Genomic DNA, 16,498 nt, shown 5'->3' on the forward strand with positions numbered 1-16,498 from the left:
TATCCAAACAGAAAGGCCACATCCACCCCTACATTAGTACTTGGTACAGCTTCGACTTCGAGTCATTGACACGCAATGCATTATGGGAGATGTAGTCCCTGCAGTTTGGCGTATGCGCATTTCTGCCTGTAGTTGTAGGCATATCCATGGTTCTGTCACTGTGTTTATGATAGCTTTACGGCTGTTAAACTTGCGATGCTTTAGTGTTTTGCCAGAGGTTTTGTTAAACTTTGCCAGCTGGGAGGAAGACGCGCTGAAAATCTTTAAGGGTACAAATTTGAGTTGAAGAAAGAGGCAGGAAGTAGTTTGTGTACAGCTCATCATTAGGGGCTGCCGTAAACCGAGGAAGTGACTGGAGGAGCAGACATGGTAAGTTCCCACACAGCACACACGCAGTAAATGTATTCTGACAGGGCTGAACGAATCCCTAGCTTCACACGAGCTAGAAGTGGGGAAACAGAAACAAATACATATATTGAGCAATGCCTTTTGAAAATGTTTACCATGTATAGGGGGTTGTTCACCTTAAGCCCTCCAGCTGTTAAAGGCATGCTGGGATTTGTAGTTCAAATACAGGTGAATGTGATGCAGATTAAACATAAGCGGGTTTTCACCTTTGAGTTAACTTGTATGATGTAGAGAGTGATATTCTGAGACAATTTGCAGTTGGTTTTCTCTTTTTTTCTTGTGTGTGTGTGTGTTTCTTTTTAGTTATTTAGCTTTTTTATTCAGCAGCTCTCCCATTTGCAATTTCAGCAATCTGGTTGCTAGGGTCCAAATTACCCTAGCAACTGTGCATTGATTTCAATAAGGGTGTGGAATATAAATAGGAGAGGGTCTGAATAGAAATATGAGTCATAAAAAGTAGCAATAGTAATAAATGTGTAGCCTTACAGAGCATTTGTTCTTAGACGGGGCCAGTGACTCCCATTTGAAAGCTGGAAAGAGTCAGAAGAAGATATATAATATAATTAAGAAAATAATATAATTATATATAAAAAAAAATGAAAAGTTGTAACATAGAGCTTATCTGCTGCAGTCTAGAGGCCTGTCTAAAGGGCCATAGTTGCTGGGATATAGCCCCCAGTTTACAGGGAACATATATCAAGCACAAAAATATATCCCAAAAAACTCCAGAATTGAGTTAAAAAGTTAGCTTTTATTTAACATAGAATTAAAACAGAATTAAAACAGTAGGCATCAATACACATGGAATGAAGGAGGCCACAAAGCATCCGCAGTACTGTGCTGCAAAACTTTTATTCCAAAATACACAACGTTTCGAGTCAGCAAGGACTCTTGCTGACTCGAAACATGTTGTATATTTTGGAATAAATGTTTTGCAGCACAGCCTCCTTCATACAATGTGTATTGATGAATCTTTTGGTCTTTATGGTGTGACCCAATTAAGAAGGTGAGCCCACTTACTAAAAGTTAAGGGAAGCACTGGGAAAATTGCATAGGATTAAAAAAGTAGGCATACAGACCAACTGGTATTCCGCCTTACGCGTTTCATACCCTCTGGTACTTATTCATAGGCATTTGAGAAGTTGCTTATATTTGGTCATTCTATAACATACCAAAAATTAACTTTTGGAATGGTGAACCACCCCTTTGAGGCAATTAAGGATTTTTTTTCCATTAGCATGATTTAATCTCAATTTAGTTATCTATAACTCAAGGTACTGTCTTATGGTGGAGAATTCAAAAACTAAAGCTGGCCATAGATGTTGAGATTTTTAAAAGATCAGATCCTGATCGTGAGACCGCGATCTTCTCAGAACGATCGTACGAATTTACCATCAACTAAAAAGACCAATTTGCCAGGAAAACAAGGGGGAGCTGCCTGCTTGGCCCTGCAAACATAGATAGATTGCACTGGGACCGACAAAGATTTTTTGACCTGGCCGATCAATTTCCCGACAGATGTCGGCCGAAAAATCGAAGGATGTACGATCGTTCGAATCCCACTAACCGCACGATAATTTCGAAGGATTGGTCGGGCTTCCCTAAAATCAGTCGTTCCGCAAAAAGAATCGTCGCATCTATGGGGAGCTTAAGAATTGTTTGTTTAAATGGGGCTCTGCTAAATGGCATCTCCATATTTCTGAGCTTTCTGGATAACTGGTTTCTTGATCATAGCTGTAATGTAAGAGTGTTATACTAGACACAGGGGATGTATGTGCTCTCCCACTCAGGTAGAACCCACACACACCACAGGCTAGATTCTGTTAAAGCAATAATGTTAATGTTAAACCTCAATTATACATCCCCTGTTTTACACTGTTTTTGTGGTTCCTCAACATATCATGCACTTCCCTGATTTTGCACCATTTCTTTTCTAGTCTGAAACACGTTGCCACAGAAAACTGTTTTGGGAGCATTGAATATTTCTTACACATGTACATCTGACTCTGGGCCAATAATTTTGCCTTGTCCTCTTGGTCATTCCTCTGATTTGGATTAACAATAATATTTATCTAACCTATTAATAAATAACATTGCAATCAAGTATTTTTTGTTTTTTAAGTGTCAGAAATGATAAAATACTGGTCAAGTGACAGCTCAGTATTTGGTACCATTTTACCTACAGTCTGATCTGTAATGGACGGTTATAACAATAACTTTGTCTTTTATCTGATAGTTTAGAGCAAGGAAACTTTGTCCTTTATTATCACTGTGACAAAATGAAGACAATGCAGATGTCTTTTCTGTTTTAATCTTCAGGTTGTTATAACGTCGGCCTGCATCATTTTCAGAATCAGAGGTGGCCTGAATTTGTCATTCCCGTTGACTGCGACTGATGGTATGTTCTCATGTGAGTGACGTAGGATTGGGGAGGGGACACATCGACCAGTACACTGTTACACGCATGTGCATAATGATCAAATCGGCCCACTCACTCATTATGCGCATGCATGTGCTCCTGTGTGTGTGTTGGCAGAGACTCCACAAAGGGTTTTCTGCAAAAAATACTATTTCCCCCACTGGAAGGCGATAGGTGCCCTTTAAAGAGATACTGACACCAGTAATTACACCTTTTTTACATCATAATATTGTCTTTGCATGCTATTTATAATTTTGCCAAAGTATTTACAGATGCTTTTACATTACCCATCTGATCCCCCATGTTCCTCTTTGAGGGGGCTGCCATATTTGAGCTTTAGCAGTCTGTTAACATTAGAAACTATTACTGACAAGTTGAGAAGGGACAGTCAGGTTGGCAAAACAGTCAGGTTTAGGAACAAATACTTACTTACAAAAGCAGCCCTATCAGTGAAAAACCATCAACATGAGCTATAGGTAACTTTTGATGTGCATTAATATTTTGAATAATAATTTTTTAGCGTCGGTGTAGCACATTTCATGCAGTGTTCAGTACATGTATGTTGGGTGAACAATCTCTACCAGTATCTTTGTATCATTGAAATCCCTTGGTTCATGAATGTGGTAGGCACCATGCCATCCAGCACAATAGCTCATCTTCACTTCCTGCAATTCCTATCACTCTGGCTATAGACTCGAACGAATACAACATTAAAAAGATGGTCATACTATGTATAGCCTTGTGTATGGTATTTGTGCACCCACATCCAAAAGCGATGTTTGTCTGAGTACAAATTTGGGGATGAGGGAGATCCCCATACAGTAACCTGTATTTTTTATTATTACTCTCCTCAAAGCACTATTTTTTTGGCAGTAAATAACCCCTGCCATTCTTTAGGCCTCCCATCCATTTATAGGAGAAGTAAAGGCCTATTTACTTGGGGGTGCAAAAAGTTAGAAGCTTGGTTGCTTTTCTCTGAACAGGCTTGTGTGTTTTTTTCTTTTGTATGCTTGTGGTCACTGTCTCAAATGTTAAATTAGAACAAAATTACCATCACACAAGGCTTGGTTATGCAGGATAAATCCTTGCTTTTTTGCACTTCTAGTGCGGAAGTGCAACGTTTCAAGGCCACGCCCTTTCTCAAGCATATGAAAAATGTTAAAAGCACCAATTTCTTGAAGATTCAAAAAACACTTTAGAATTCTGTATAAAATACTATATATTTATTGACTTAACTGACATATGTCTATATAATAAGGCATTTCCAACTAAGCCAATCTGATCTGTACTGTTCCTTTTTCTTTTTACTTTCTGTGATATAATAGAAACATCTGCTAAAAAAGCTCTTTTTAGAGCAGTGTGTGACCTTTCTTCCAAGCTCCTCTCAGAATCCCTGGTGCTGAACATTTGCAACAGTGTTCTGTACATATGGCCCAACACAGGAACATGCACACATCCCACAGAACTAAGCGATGATACTCCATGCAAAGACATTCTGCGCTTTATTCAGTGAGTAAACACTAGTTCTGTTTATTTTTGTTTTTTTAAGAGGATCTCGGATTTCACTATTTTTGTTTACTTTGTGCTTCTTTAATTCTTTTTTTTTCAGGGTGGATGATGAGCGCAAAGTTTCTAAAAAGAAAGAGAAAAAAAGCCAAGATTTGGTATGAACAAAAATTCCATTTGCAATTGCTGTATATGGCAAGTCCCCGGGGCTTATTTATCAACACTGGCCAAATTTGCCTGTGGGCAGTAACCTATAGCAACCAATCAGTGATTGACTTTTTTTTCAGCCAGCTGCAGGTACAACAATGAATGCAACAATTTGATTGGTAGCCATAGGTTACTGCAGATGGGCAAAATTGTCTAGGGTCAAAAATAACTCTGGATAACTGTGTGTAATCCTTGGTTATGTATTCATATTGTTACTTTGCTTGCCCAAAACATTTATTGGTTGTTATTATTGTTATCTAAACATTGTAAATGATCATCAGGCCTTTAGGTCTATTATAGACAGGGTGATTTTTTTTTTTCCTGCAAAAAATTTGTCTTCTGCAGGTGACAAAAAAATTGGAAAAAATCTTCCTGTATAGATTCATTGAAATCCACATGTAAATCACTTTATATGTGGCAGTCTTTAAGTGCTAGACTTAGATCGCCGCTTGTAAAGTGTTTTATATGCATAAATTTCAATGGATTCCAATGGGAAAGCACTTTGTCGTGCCAGTCATTGCCATAGCTATGTGTCTATGGAAAAACACCCAATGCATTCTGGGGCAGCTGAGGAAAGCCTTAAAACCTGCCCCCGTTTCCTCCTGTTTCAACTAGTACTCCAGAAAACTAAACTTGTTTATCTAAAGTATTTCTCTAGTTATTTGCACATACCTTTGCAGGCCCGACCCCATTCATTTGTGGACCCTGTTCCTCCTTGCACACAATTGCAGGACACCCACAATGCACGAAACATTGCAGGTTGTTGGCAAAATCTGCTTTTGTGTAAATTGCTGCAGGTTTCATTTCATTTTGGAGTGCAGAGGAAGGCAAATAATAATGAAGACCAAGTAAAAGGTTGCTAAGAATAACACGATAAAAGTTCATATGTATTTAATACAACAAAATAATCCACTGTTAATTTAATTGACTCTGCTGTTGTTTGTCTTACCCCTCACAGCAACAAATGGTAAATATCAAGCTTTTATTTGAGAGGAGTACCTCCTCTGAAGCTGTATCTCCAGTAATCCATCAGGACATCTCTAGCCAGCAACTTGTAAACATGGTATTACCCATTGATACAGTGGTTTCTGTTTCACCTGATGAGGCCTGGGGAAAGTAAGTAGATCTTAGTTAAAAAAGAAATTACTAATGTTTTAAACTACAGCTTTTTTGTGCTTGCCTGTTTAGTGTAGATGCCGCTGCTCAAGCTGAGAGAAGAGGATCTGTTCCGTGCCCCTGCTCCATTTATCTCAACCGCTTCCACTAGTATGTGTTCACATGCAGCGAAGTGGAAGTCACCCCCAAGATGCCTCCTTTTGCGTATTTGGGTTGACCTCCACTGCATGTGAGCGCGCACTGACGGATATAATTCAGATCAACTGAGATGGGGCATAGTGCAGATCCACTTCTCTCAGCCTGCAAAAATAGTAGGCTGAGAGTAGCTGAGCCTACAGCTCTGTGTGCTCATAGCCTTAGTATATTTGCTAATACGCATGTTAATGTCTCTGGTTCCTTTTTATGGCAAAACAGTTTCAGTCCTGCTTTGTTTCATGGGTTTATATTAAACATCTTCCAGTAGGGAAAGAGTTAAGCACTCCTCTTTTAGTAATCAGTTGGATGGCTATTTAAAGTTTTGTACCGGTGAAGTATCCCTTGACCGCCTGAAGAAGTGCTATTGGAGTGTGAAACATGTTGAGCCTGAGGGGAATATCGAGTTGCTGAGAGTAAGATGTGTGTATTTTGACTTTCAGATAAGAACATTTTTATATTATTGTGCTTGGAGCATTGCGATGATTGTACAATAAATAGAGCAAAATAAAAAAAATTGCAAAATGTATTTACTTTGTAGCACTGCTATATGGAATTTGCCAGTGTTATGTTAGACCAGGGATCCCCAACCTTTGAACCTGTGAGCAACATTCAGAAGTAAAAGGAGTTGGGGAGCAACACTAGCATGTAAAATGTTCTTGGGGTGCCAAATAAGGGCTGTGATTGGCCATTTGGTAGCCCCTATGTGGATTGTCAACCTAGATTGAGACTGTTTGAGAGTACAACTGTTTTTTATGCAATTAAAACTTGCCTCCAAGTCAGGAATTCAAAAATAAGCTCCTGCTTTGAGGTCATTGGGAGCAACATCCAAGGGAGAGAGCAACATGTTGCTCACGAGATACTGGTTGGGGATCACTGTGTTAGACTATAAGAGAGGAAATGTTAAACAAGGGTTAAACGTAGCACTTTCCTACTTGAACTCATACCTTTTTCGAAAGGGCATGGTTTTCCATCCCCAGCCGCATAGTTTATTTTGCGGATAGGTTTATAAATCAAACACTTAAAGTTTTCCTCAATGGTGATCACCATGGTCCCCATCTTTATTGATGTAACTTCCACTCATGGAAGAGTCGGTGAGACTAGTATACGTATCCGCAGGACAAAGGTAGGTGATGATCACTGACCACAAGCCAGAGAAGTGAGAGGGAGTAGGATATGACATGGTGCATTAGAAGTGACGTATTAAGGGCATGTGAAATAGTGCAAAGAAAATGCTGTTGCCGTGATGAAGTAGGAATGCACCAAATCCACTATTTGGGATTCGGACGAATCCCAGAATCCTTCATAAAAGGTTCGGCCGCATACCGAACAAAAATCTTCCTTGTTTAATGATTTACCTTCCCGACCCTAATTTGCATATGCAAATTAGGATTCAGATATGGTTCGGCCGAATTCTGAATTCGGTGCATCCCTAGTATGAAGCATACAGATGTGCATTATTTGGAATGGCAACCGCAACAGGCCAGAGGTTCAGGATAGGGTTTAGTTCTTTAAAAACTGTTAACTGAGACAGAGCAAAACAAATTACTGTAGTTTTAAAAAAATCATGTTTCAGAACATTAAAACACTATTCATTTAAAAGATTGGATTAACTTCCTTCTGCTCCCAAGGAAGCATGTAATTCCTAAGTTTTATGTATGGACCCTTCTATTATACAGGTTTTTGTTTTTTTTTTAATAGCAGCAGCCAAAAAACGCTGTTTGCAAGGCTACAATTTTAGTGCTATTGCTGTTATATAATACCTCTCTTTCTATGCAAGTCCCTTTATTCATGTTTTTAGTCACTCGTTCAAACCACTGTCCTGTTGCTAGGGTGCACCCCAATCCTGGCTACCAGATAGCTGCTGAAATTGCGAACTAGAAAGCTGCTGAACAAAAAGCTAAATAATTCAGAATGACAAAAAAATGAAAACCAATTAAAAATTGTCTGAGAATATCAATTTCTACATCATACTTGCACTTGTGCAAGTTGTCCATATACTGTTGAGTTGCAGTTTTCTGCATTCCAACAATAGCTTAAGGATGCTGGGCGTTCTAGTGCAACTGCACAAAGAGACTGAGAGAAAGGCTGTCCATCCTTGCTCTAGTGTGACTGTACCCACGTTTATTGCTACCAAAAAGAGACCAGCCTAACACACACTTACCACTAATCGTAATCCTATATAATGTATTTTCTTTTAACAGAGTGCGACAGTTGCTTGTAAATGGGCTCACACATCAGCTTTCAGAGATGGAAAAATGCCTTTTGAAATACATGAAGGGAACTTCTTTCTACGTAGCAGAACCAAACCACTTCTTGCTACCAGATCAAGGGCTGGCTACAGTGATCTATCCTGCAGGAGTTGCAGATGTTCAGCTAGAGGATTGCAGACAGGTGACATTTAATTCCCAGGCAATGCCAAACTTCCACAAGATTAAAATAAAAACCAGAACACTAGGGGGCCGATTCACTAACTTCGAGTGAAGGATTCGAAGTAAAAAAACTTTGAATTTCGAAGGTATTTTTGGGCTACTTCGACCATCGAATGGGCTCCTTCGACTACAACTTCGAATAGAAGGATTCGTAGTAAAAAACGTTCGACTATTCGATAGTCGAAGTACTGTCTCTTTAAAAAAAACTTCGACCCCCTAGTTCGGCATCTAAAAGCTACCGAAGTCAATGTTTGCCTATGGGGAAGGTCCCCATAGGCTTGGCTAACTTTTTTTGATCGAAAGATATTCCTTCGATCGTTGGATTTAAGTCCTTCGAATCGTTCGATTCAAAGGATTTAATCGTTTGATTGAAGGAATAATCCTTCGATCGTTCGATCGAACTATCTGCGCTAAATCCTTCGACTTCGATATTCGAAGTCAAAGGATTTCAATTCCCAGTCGAATATCGAGGGTTAATTAACCCTCGATATTCGACCCTTAGTGAATCGGCCCCTAGGTGTATTCTATATTAGCCTCACGCTTGTACTGTGAGTACTGAGGTGAAAGCAGCAGTGTCCCATCATTTTTTTTGTGGCATTGCCATTTTATTAAAGCTTACATATTACTATATTGTGTTCATCTGTTCTATCTCTGGAAATTCTCCATTCTTGATACACAAGATGCTGCATGATCCTTACATAAAATTAACTACAGCTCGTTTTATTTAGTCGCCAAAAAAAGGTCCAATTACAGTCAGAACCCAGAACAATACAGTCAGAGCCAAGCTCAGACCCCAGTTTCATGGCAAAACAATCTGATAGGCTGCATGATACCCAGAGTCCATAATTAAAAGAAAAAAACGTTTAAATAGCTGTGTGTGCCATAGCTCTTAGAATCTACTCAAAATCACATATTTATAAGGGTATGTAAAATATCACATGCTGAAGAAAAGGTGTAAAAATTGGTGTCAAATAATGACTTATTTATAAAGTGCTGCTGCTGTTGTTGTTCAATTAACACTGTGCATTGTGATCACTTAAATAAATGATTGCATAGAAGTATTAGTTTATTTATAAAGGTGTAAAGGTGTTTTTTTCTTTTTTAATTTGCCTATTAAAAGATGTATCTTTTGTGAACGTAGGCATTACATGAACAGTTTAATCTGCCTCTGGACAGACCATACTTTCGAAGAGCCAATGCCTTCCACTTCCCAGACGAGCCGTACAAGGATGGCTACATCAGGAATCCACACCTGCAACTCGGCACACCTCCTCTAGAGGGAGCAACAGTGAGGTTTTTTTTCTTTTCTTTTATTGATTAAAAAATAGAAAACCTGCTACAATGTTGTTAAAAGGTGTGTATATATATCCTAACGCATACTGTTCACCTTACAGGTATCGCTGGTGCAGGGACTGTACAGTTACCATCACTATATGCAGGATCGCATGGATGACAATGGCTGGGGTTGTGCATATCGATCTTTGCAGACAATATGCTCTTGGTTTAAATATCAAGGCTATACTGACAAACCAATTCCAACCCACAAGGAGATACAGCAGGTGTGTTGTGTTACTGATGGTATAATACATGTATTTTAGTAGCAGAGTGCTTGCTCTAATGTAGCAAATATACCATGTCTTTTCTTTCCATCAGTTGGAATTGATAATGCTGGTTCTTGGCTCCATCTAGTGCAGGGGTGTCCAAACTGCGGCCCGGGGGCCAGATGCGGCCCGGGATGCATATGAATGCGGCCCAGCTTGGTTCCCGAGGAAACGTCATGTCACAAAGGATATAGGAGATGGGGGGACTCTGCCCATTGCCCAGTTAGTAATAATAATATGTCTATTTAATATCCAGGTGTCCCATATTCCAGTGTATAGATCCATCTGGTTATCCAACTGGCATTGTAGTTCTTTTCTGTGCATTTCCTTTACTTTTACAAATCAAACGGGTTTGTTGTGTGGCCCCAGACAAATTTTTCTTTTTCCAATGTGGCCCTGCGAGCCAAAAGTTTGGACACCCCTGATCTAGTGGTTGATCGATTTGGCAAAACCTATATGAGCAAGACCCTACTCCTAAACCATTATTACTACTACAGGTATGGGTCCTGTTATCCAGAATGCTTGGGACCTGTGGCTTTCCAGATAATGGATCTTTTTGTAATTTGGATCTTCATTCCTTAAGTCTACTAGTAAACATTAAATAAACCCAATAGGCTGGTTTTGCTTCCAATAAGGATTAATTATATCTTAGTTTGGATCAAGTACAAGCTACTGTTTTATTATTACAGAGAAAAAGCAAATCATTTTTAAAACAAATTTGAGTATTTCATTATAATGGAGTCTATGGGAGATGATCTTTCCGTAAATTGAAGCTTTCTGGATAACGGGTTTTCGGATAACGGATCCCATACCTGTATTTATAAAGCTTTGGTGTGTGAGCAAGAAACTGTCCGAGGAGGAGACTAAAGCATTATATCTAAGGATCGCATGGATGACAACTACCAGTCCAGATTAATGCATTCTAAAATAATGTTACAGGTATGGCTCCAGTTATCCAGAATGTTCGGACCTGGGGTTTTCTGGATAATGGATCTTTCACTAATTTGGATCTTCATACAGTGTCTACTAGAAAATCATGTAAACATTAAATAAACCCAATAGGCTGGTTTTGCTTCCAATAAGGATTAATTATATATTAGTTCGGATCAGCTGTTCTATTATTACAGAGAAAAAGGAAGTTATTTTTAAAAATGCGGATTATTTGGATAAAATGGAGTCTATGGGAGATGGCCATTCCATAATTTGGAGCTTTCTGTATAATGAGTTTTCACATACCATATCCCATACCTGTACTACGTTTGTACTGAAAACTTAACTTACTAGTTTTTATAAGCTTTTTATAATGCATGATGTGTGAGAACGTTCTTACATGATCTCCTTGTCTTACAGGCCCTTGTTGACGTTGGGGATAAACCTGCTTCCTTTGTAGGCTCCAGGCAATGGATTGGTTCCATAGAGGTGCAACTTGTACTGGACCATCTTCTGGGCATTACATCAAAAATAATGTTTGTCAGGTGAGTATCTTATATTATGGTATAAACATTCTTGTAATTAGTAGGCTTAATTAAATACTTGTTGGTTGGTTGATCAATAGGTAAGGGCTCTTGCACACGGGCATTTGTTTGTGCGCTCCCCTGCGTTGTGATTTCCTCCGTTCAGCTGCAGGAGTAGACAAACTGAATTATTGTCAATGGGGCTGTACCCTCACAGATGCATGTATGTGCCGAACGCTGGTAAAATGCAACATGCTGCATCCCAACCTGCGTTTGGCACTTACATGCATCTGTGTGAGTACAGCCCCATTGACTATAATTCTGTTTGTCTACTCCTGCGTTCCCCTGCGGCTGAATGAAGGAAAAGCGCAATGCAGGGGAGTGCACAAACACCCGTGTGTAAGAGCCCTAAGGGTACAACTAAGGGTACAACTACACAGACGATTTCCCCGCGTTTGTGCTGGATCCGATGCACTGCGCCAAAATGCAGGCGTCAAGTCGGATGCGACTGAAAACAAGGTAAGCAACAGCAACGTCAAATGGTGTTGCAACGTTCGCAGCAACATTCTGCGTCTGCATCCGGCAGTTGTGTCGCGTCGAATGAACTCTGTGACGGATCCGGCACAATCACGGGGAAATTGTCCGTGTAGTTGTTCCCAAAGGCAGAGGCATTTGGACATATGGGGCTAAGTATAGACACCTGTATTTGGATCAGCTCCTGTCTACAACTGATTGGCACTGATTTTCTAACCCATTGTTTACATAAAGTAACAGCTTTTCCTCCCTCCATCACTTATACAGGGATTTGTAGTTTACAGGTCCAGTAAGTTTTCTTTGCCCTGGAATCAGCTCAGCTTCTGCATCCACATAATAGATCTGTAACAGATAACCATTCTTCCCTCATACTTGATGCACCGTGTTTCTTTACAACCATGTGTCATGAGCACAGCTTATTGCATGAAAGTAAATGATTCCATGTACTCTCTGTCCTTTCCTTGTAATACATAAGTACAGTGTAAAATAAGGCTGAGAATAGCACCCAAGTATGTGCCCTGGAGGAATAGGGGGGCAGTGGGGCACTGACTGGCAAGCACGGTTAATATATGTTTATGAAAAATATCTTTTCTCAAAGGGGGCCCTAAAATGGAGTTTCTGAGGGGATCTACTTATACTTACTGAGCAGATGCTTTCACCTGTAACATTTTAAAGTGTTGAACTTATGTCCAGACCAATCTATCCAGACTGTATACAGTAACACAACTGATCTTTCCCAGCCAGGGTACAGAGCTGGCATCTCGAGGGAGAGAGCTTGTCCATCATTTCACATCAGAGGGAACGCCTGTCATGATTGGTAAGACAGCATGATGTGTATATCTTTAACTGTTCTATTTGCTACTCCTGCCTGGTTATTTTTCTGATTTTCTTGGAATAAGTTATATAGACGCTAAAAATGTTTCTTTTTTTTGTGTTCCTGCTGAGAACAACCATGACAACTGTAATGTTAAACAATATATCAGTTGCATCACAAGGATAAACAACTTGATACAGATAATACAATAGAAAAGAAGTGTGTGTGTGTTTGTTATGGTGCCAGCACCATACTTCCTCTATCTTTCTTGCTCAATATACAGGTATGGGACCTGTTATCCAGAATGCTTGGGCCCTGGGGTATTCTGGATAATGGATCTTTCCATAATTTGGGTCTTCATACCTTAAGTCTACTAGAAAATCATGTCAACATTAAATAAACCCAATCAGCTGGTTTTGCTTCCAATAAGGATTCATTATATCTTAGTTGGGATCAAGTACAAGGTACTGTTTTATTATTACAGAGAAAAATCATTTTTAAACATTTGGATTATTTGGAAAAAATGGAGTCTATGGGAGACGGCCTTTCCGTAATTTGGAGCTTTCTGGATAATGGGTTTCCGGATAACGGATCCCATACCTGTACTGCCATTTCTGCTTACGGAAGGGAGGTGATCTATTGATTGTAGATGATGCATGTGGATCCATATTTTTCCACGGCATTTTAGGGGTGTTTTAATTGTAAAGCCTCAAATAAATGTGGCTTGTTTTTTTTTCTTTCAATCTTGGATGTTCAGCCCTCAGTCCTAAATGGAATCTAAACCTGATCAGTGTTATTTTTGTATTTCGCTGTTTTTTTTGTTTTTTTTTTGTTGAAGATTTCAAGATATGAAAAAAATGGACACCGTTAGAATAATTAATTAACGCCACTTGTCAGAAGAAATAAAGAGGACTGATCTAATATTGCTTTGTTCAGGGAAAGCATCAGAAAACATCATTTTTTCTATATCTTTTCTGAGCAGAGAAATATCAGAACAGTTCTTTTTTTTTTTTTCTTTCTTCTTCTCTTCCTATCGCAGAAAACTGACCACCAGGTGGCGCTGCTGTAAAAATTAATTACTCTAATAATATTAATTGATCAGTGATACATTTATTGGTTTTAAACGTTTACATTTGCTTTGAAGCTGTAGTTCTACAAGCCACAAAATACATTACTGGTGCAAAATCTGGGGGTTGCAACTACTGAGCAGCAAATTGGATATCTTTATTATGTTTAACAATGGAATCTGTCTTTTATTTGACCCTTTTCTACTTCCCAGGAGGTGGAGTCCTGGCTCATACGATTCTTGGGGTGGCATGGAGTGAGTTGACAGGAGATATTAGATTCTTAATTTTAGATCCACACTACAAAGGTGGGGAAGATCTGCATGTTATTCTGGAAAAGGTAAGGGGGCAAGTTTTTAAAAAAATCGGCATAATATTTATTTATAGGAAATTGAACAATGTTTTATGAGCTACAGTTATTTCAGTTTTTACCAATAAACAGGTTATTAAAAAAAAATCAGGAAATAAAAAAAGTCTTTTATAGGAAAATCACTTGGGCTACCAAGATAGGCCACTTCCTGATTCTAATCACTCATCTGCTACCACAGGCTGATGCTTGTCTTCTTTCAAGTAGTAGAGTGTTGGACCGTGTTGGCCATAGTTCAGAAAACAGTACTTTTTGTGGTAACATAAATTTAGGATGGAACTTCTTTCTGGCAGGCTGCTGTTTCTCCTACTCAATTTAACTGAATGTGTCGCAGTGGGACCTGGATTTTACTATTGAGTGCTGTTCTTAAATCCACCAGGCAGCTGTTATCTTGTGTTAGGGAGCTGTTATCTGTTTATCTCCCCATTTTTCTGTTGTTAGGCTGCTGGGGGTGATATCACTTGCAACTTGCAGTAAGGGCAGGGGCACATGGGCAGGTTTGGGGAGATTTAGTCTCCTGCCGCGGCTAATCGCCTCTTCTTCAGGGCGACAATCTCCCCAAACTGCCTTCCACCTGCTAAAATGAAAAATCGGCCGCGGCAATGCACTCGCAGCGCTTCAAGTTTCCTCGTGATGCAACTTCGGGCGACTTCAGAAATCAAAGCGATGCGAGTGCCACTACGCTGGCATTTTCTCATTTATAGCAGGGGGAAGGCAGTTTGGGGTGATTGTTGCCCTGAAGAAGAGGCAATTAGTCGACTAAATCTCCCCGAATCTGCCAGTGTGCTCCTGGGGGCAGCTGGGAAACTGACAATATGTCTAGCCCCATATCAGATTTCAAAATTAACTATAAAAAAAAAATCGGTTTGCTCTTTTGAGAAATGGATTTCAGTGCAGAATTCTGCTGGAGAAGCACTATTAACTAATTCATTTTGAAAAAAAAAAAAATAATTCCCATGACAGTATCCCTTTAAACAGCAAGCTGGTTGTGTTTTTTAAGGAGAGTAGAGCAGCTAGACTCACTTGGGGGTTATTATCAACTTAACACCCTTTATTTTCCTTCAATTCAGAGATTGGTTAAACCCATTGGGGGTGCCGTACATGTTAAGCTGGCCATACACGGCAGATAAAGCTGCTGATATCGGTCGTTTGGACCGATTTGACAGCTTATCTGCCCGTGTATGGGGGCTTCCCGATCGATATCTGGCCACGATATCGATCGGGAAGGTTGGATTTTTAACCGACCGACCCGTCGGAGCCCCTTGGCGCATCGTAATTCGATCGTTCGGCCATACGTTCAAATTACCCCCGATATAGCCATGCCGTTAGTGGCATATCGATGTCGCCAAACGAGCGGATCTTTGAGTCTATGGCCACCTTTATGCGTGTGCAGTCACAGTGAACTTTCAAAAAAAAGTTTGAGCTCCACTCCCAGCAATTAAAATGCTTTGCTCGTTATTATGTCAACAGCATGTGGTTCCTCCCTGAGAACCAGATATAAAAGAGGAGCCAATTACATGTGCCTGTGGCCTTGTGCTACTAATGAAATTGAAAGTACACAAGTGAAGACATTTGCTGGGAAAAGCTTTTTTTCTGTAGTGTATTTACAGAAGTGAATTGATGGGCACCTACTTAAAGGGGCAGTATACACTTTTTTTCCCCCCAACATGAGCAAATTAAATAGAACTCGATATAAAAACGTTCTGCCTATTATTTTCAATTCAGATTGACATCACTGCAAATAAATGTGATTATTTACCTTGCTGGAAGCGCAGGCCTTATTCATGGAGTATACAGTGTTAGTTGTAGGTCTGTGCCATTTGTTAACATATTAAGTCCTGCAATGTCTGTTTCTGCTGCCAAGATGTTTCCAATTCATGTGAGTAGGAAGGGTATTTTAGCCACTCGATCCCTCTCTGAGAGGTTCACAATAGTCAATTCACTTGGGGGTGTTTTGTAATAAGTAGTTTAACGTTTGTTCCGGGTCTAGTTACCAAGAGCAGCTAATCAGCAGGTAGCATTTACTTAATTGTTCAAAAGCAAACTTCTTATTGGCTGCTGGTGTGGTCTGTATTGGTTTTATATCAACATCCACTTTCACCATATAGCCTGTGTAGGGTAAACATGTCAAATGTAAAGGCTTTTTTATTTCTGTGATCTCAGCAGTTCAGTCTTTTGCCACTGTTACTCTCACTGGTTTTGTTTGCCTTTTTCTAGGGATGGTGTGGCTGGAAAGGGCCTGAATTTTGGGATGCAACCGCCTACTATAATTTGTGTTTACCTCAGAGGCCAACCGCTATTTAATATTATTGTTAATGGTACACTGTAAAAAGTTCTCATTAAATGAGATTTAAGAGAAAATGTGTGGTTAATCTTGTAGCTCA

General features: G+C 39.6%; 1 protein-coding gene across 1 annotated transcript; it reads left to right on the forward strand.

Annotated features, from left to right (window-relative positions):
- The first annotated feature begins 87 nt into the window (after window positions 1-87).
- Window positions 88-16,475, forward strand: ufsp2.L (UFM1-specific peptidase 2 L homeolog). The gene is made up of 12 exons (XM_018230388.1): window positions 88-369; window positions 2,728-2,806; window positions 4,153-4,336; window positions 4,437-4,491; window positions 5,499-5,656; window positions 8,053-8,242; window positions 9,422-9,568; window positions 9,675-9,839; window positions 11,232-11,356; window positions 12,610-12,686; window positions 13,963-14,087; window positions 16,332-16,475. The coding sequence occupies exons 1-12, from the start codon at window positions 367-369 to the stop codon at window positions 16,416-16,418; spliced, it is 1,395 nt and encodes a 464-aa protein (XP_018085877.1). The 5' UTR covers window positions 88-366; the 3' UTR covers window positions 16,419-16,475.
- Window positions 16,476-16,498: the final 23 nt, after the last annotated feature.

This window comes from Xenopus laevis, chromosome 1L (genome assembly GCF_017654675.1).
Source record: "Xenopus laevis strain J_2021 chromosome 1L, Xenopus_laevis_v10.1, whole genome shotgun sequence".
NCBI classification, from domain to species: Eukaryota; Metazoa; Chordata; class Amphibia; order Anura; family Pipidae; genus Xenopus; species Xenopus laevis.

Coding starts and splice junctions, on each gene's coding strand:
- ufsp2.L (XM_018230388.1), top strand. Junction 9,840..11,231: donor CCCACAAGGAGATACAGCAG/GTGTGTTGTGTT, acceptor CTTGTCTTACAG/GCCCTTGTTGACGTTGGGGA. Junction 11,357..12,609: donor TCAAAAATAATGTTTGTCAG/GTGAGTATCTTA, acceptor GATCTTTCCCAG/CCAGGGTACAGAGCTGGCAT.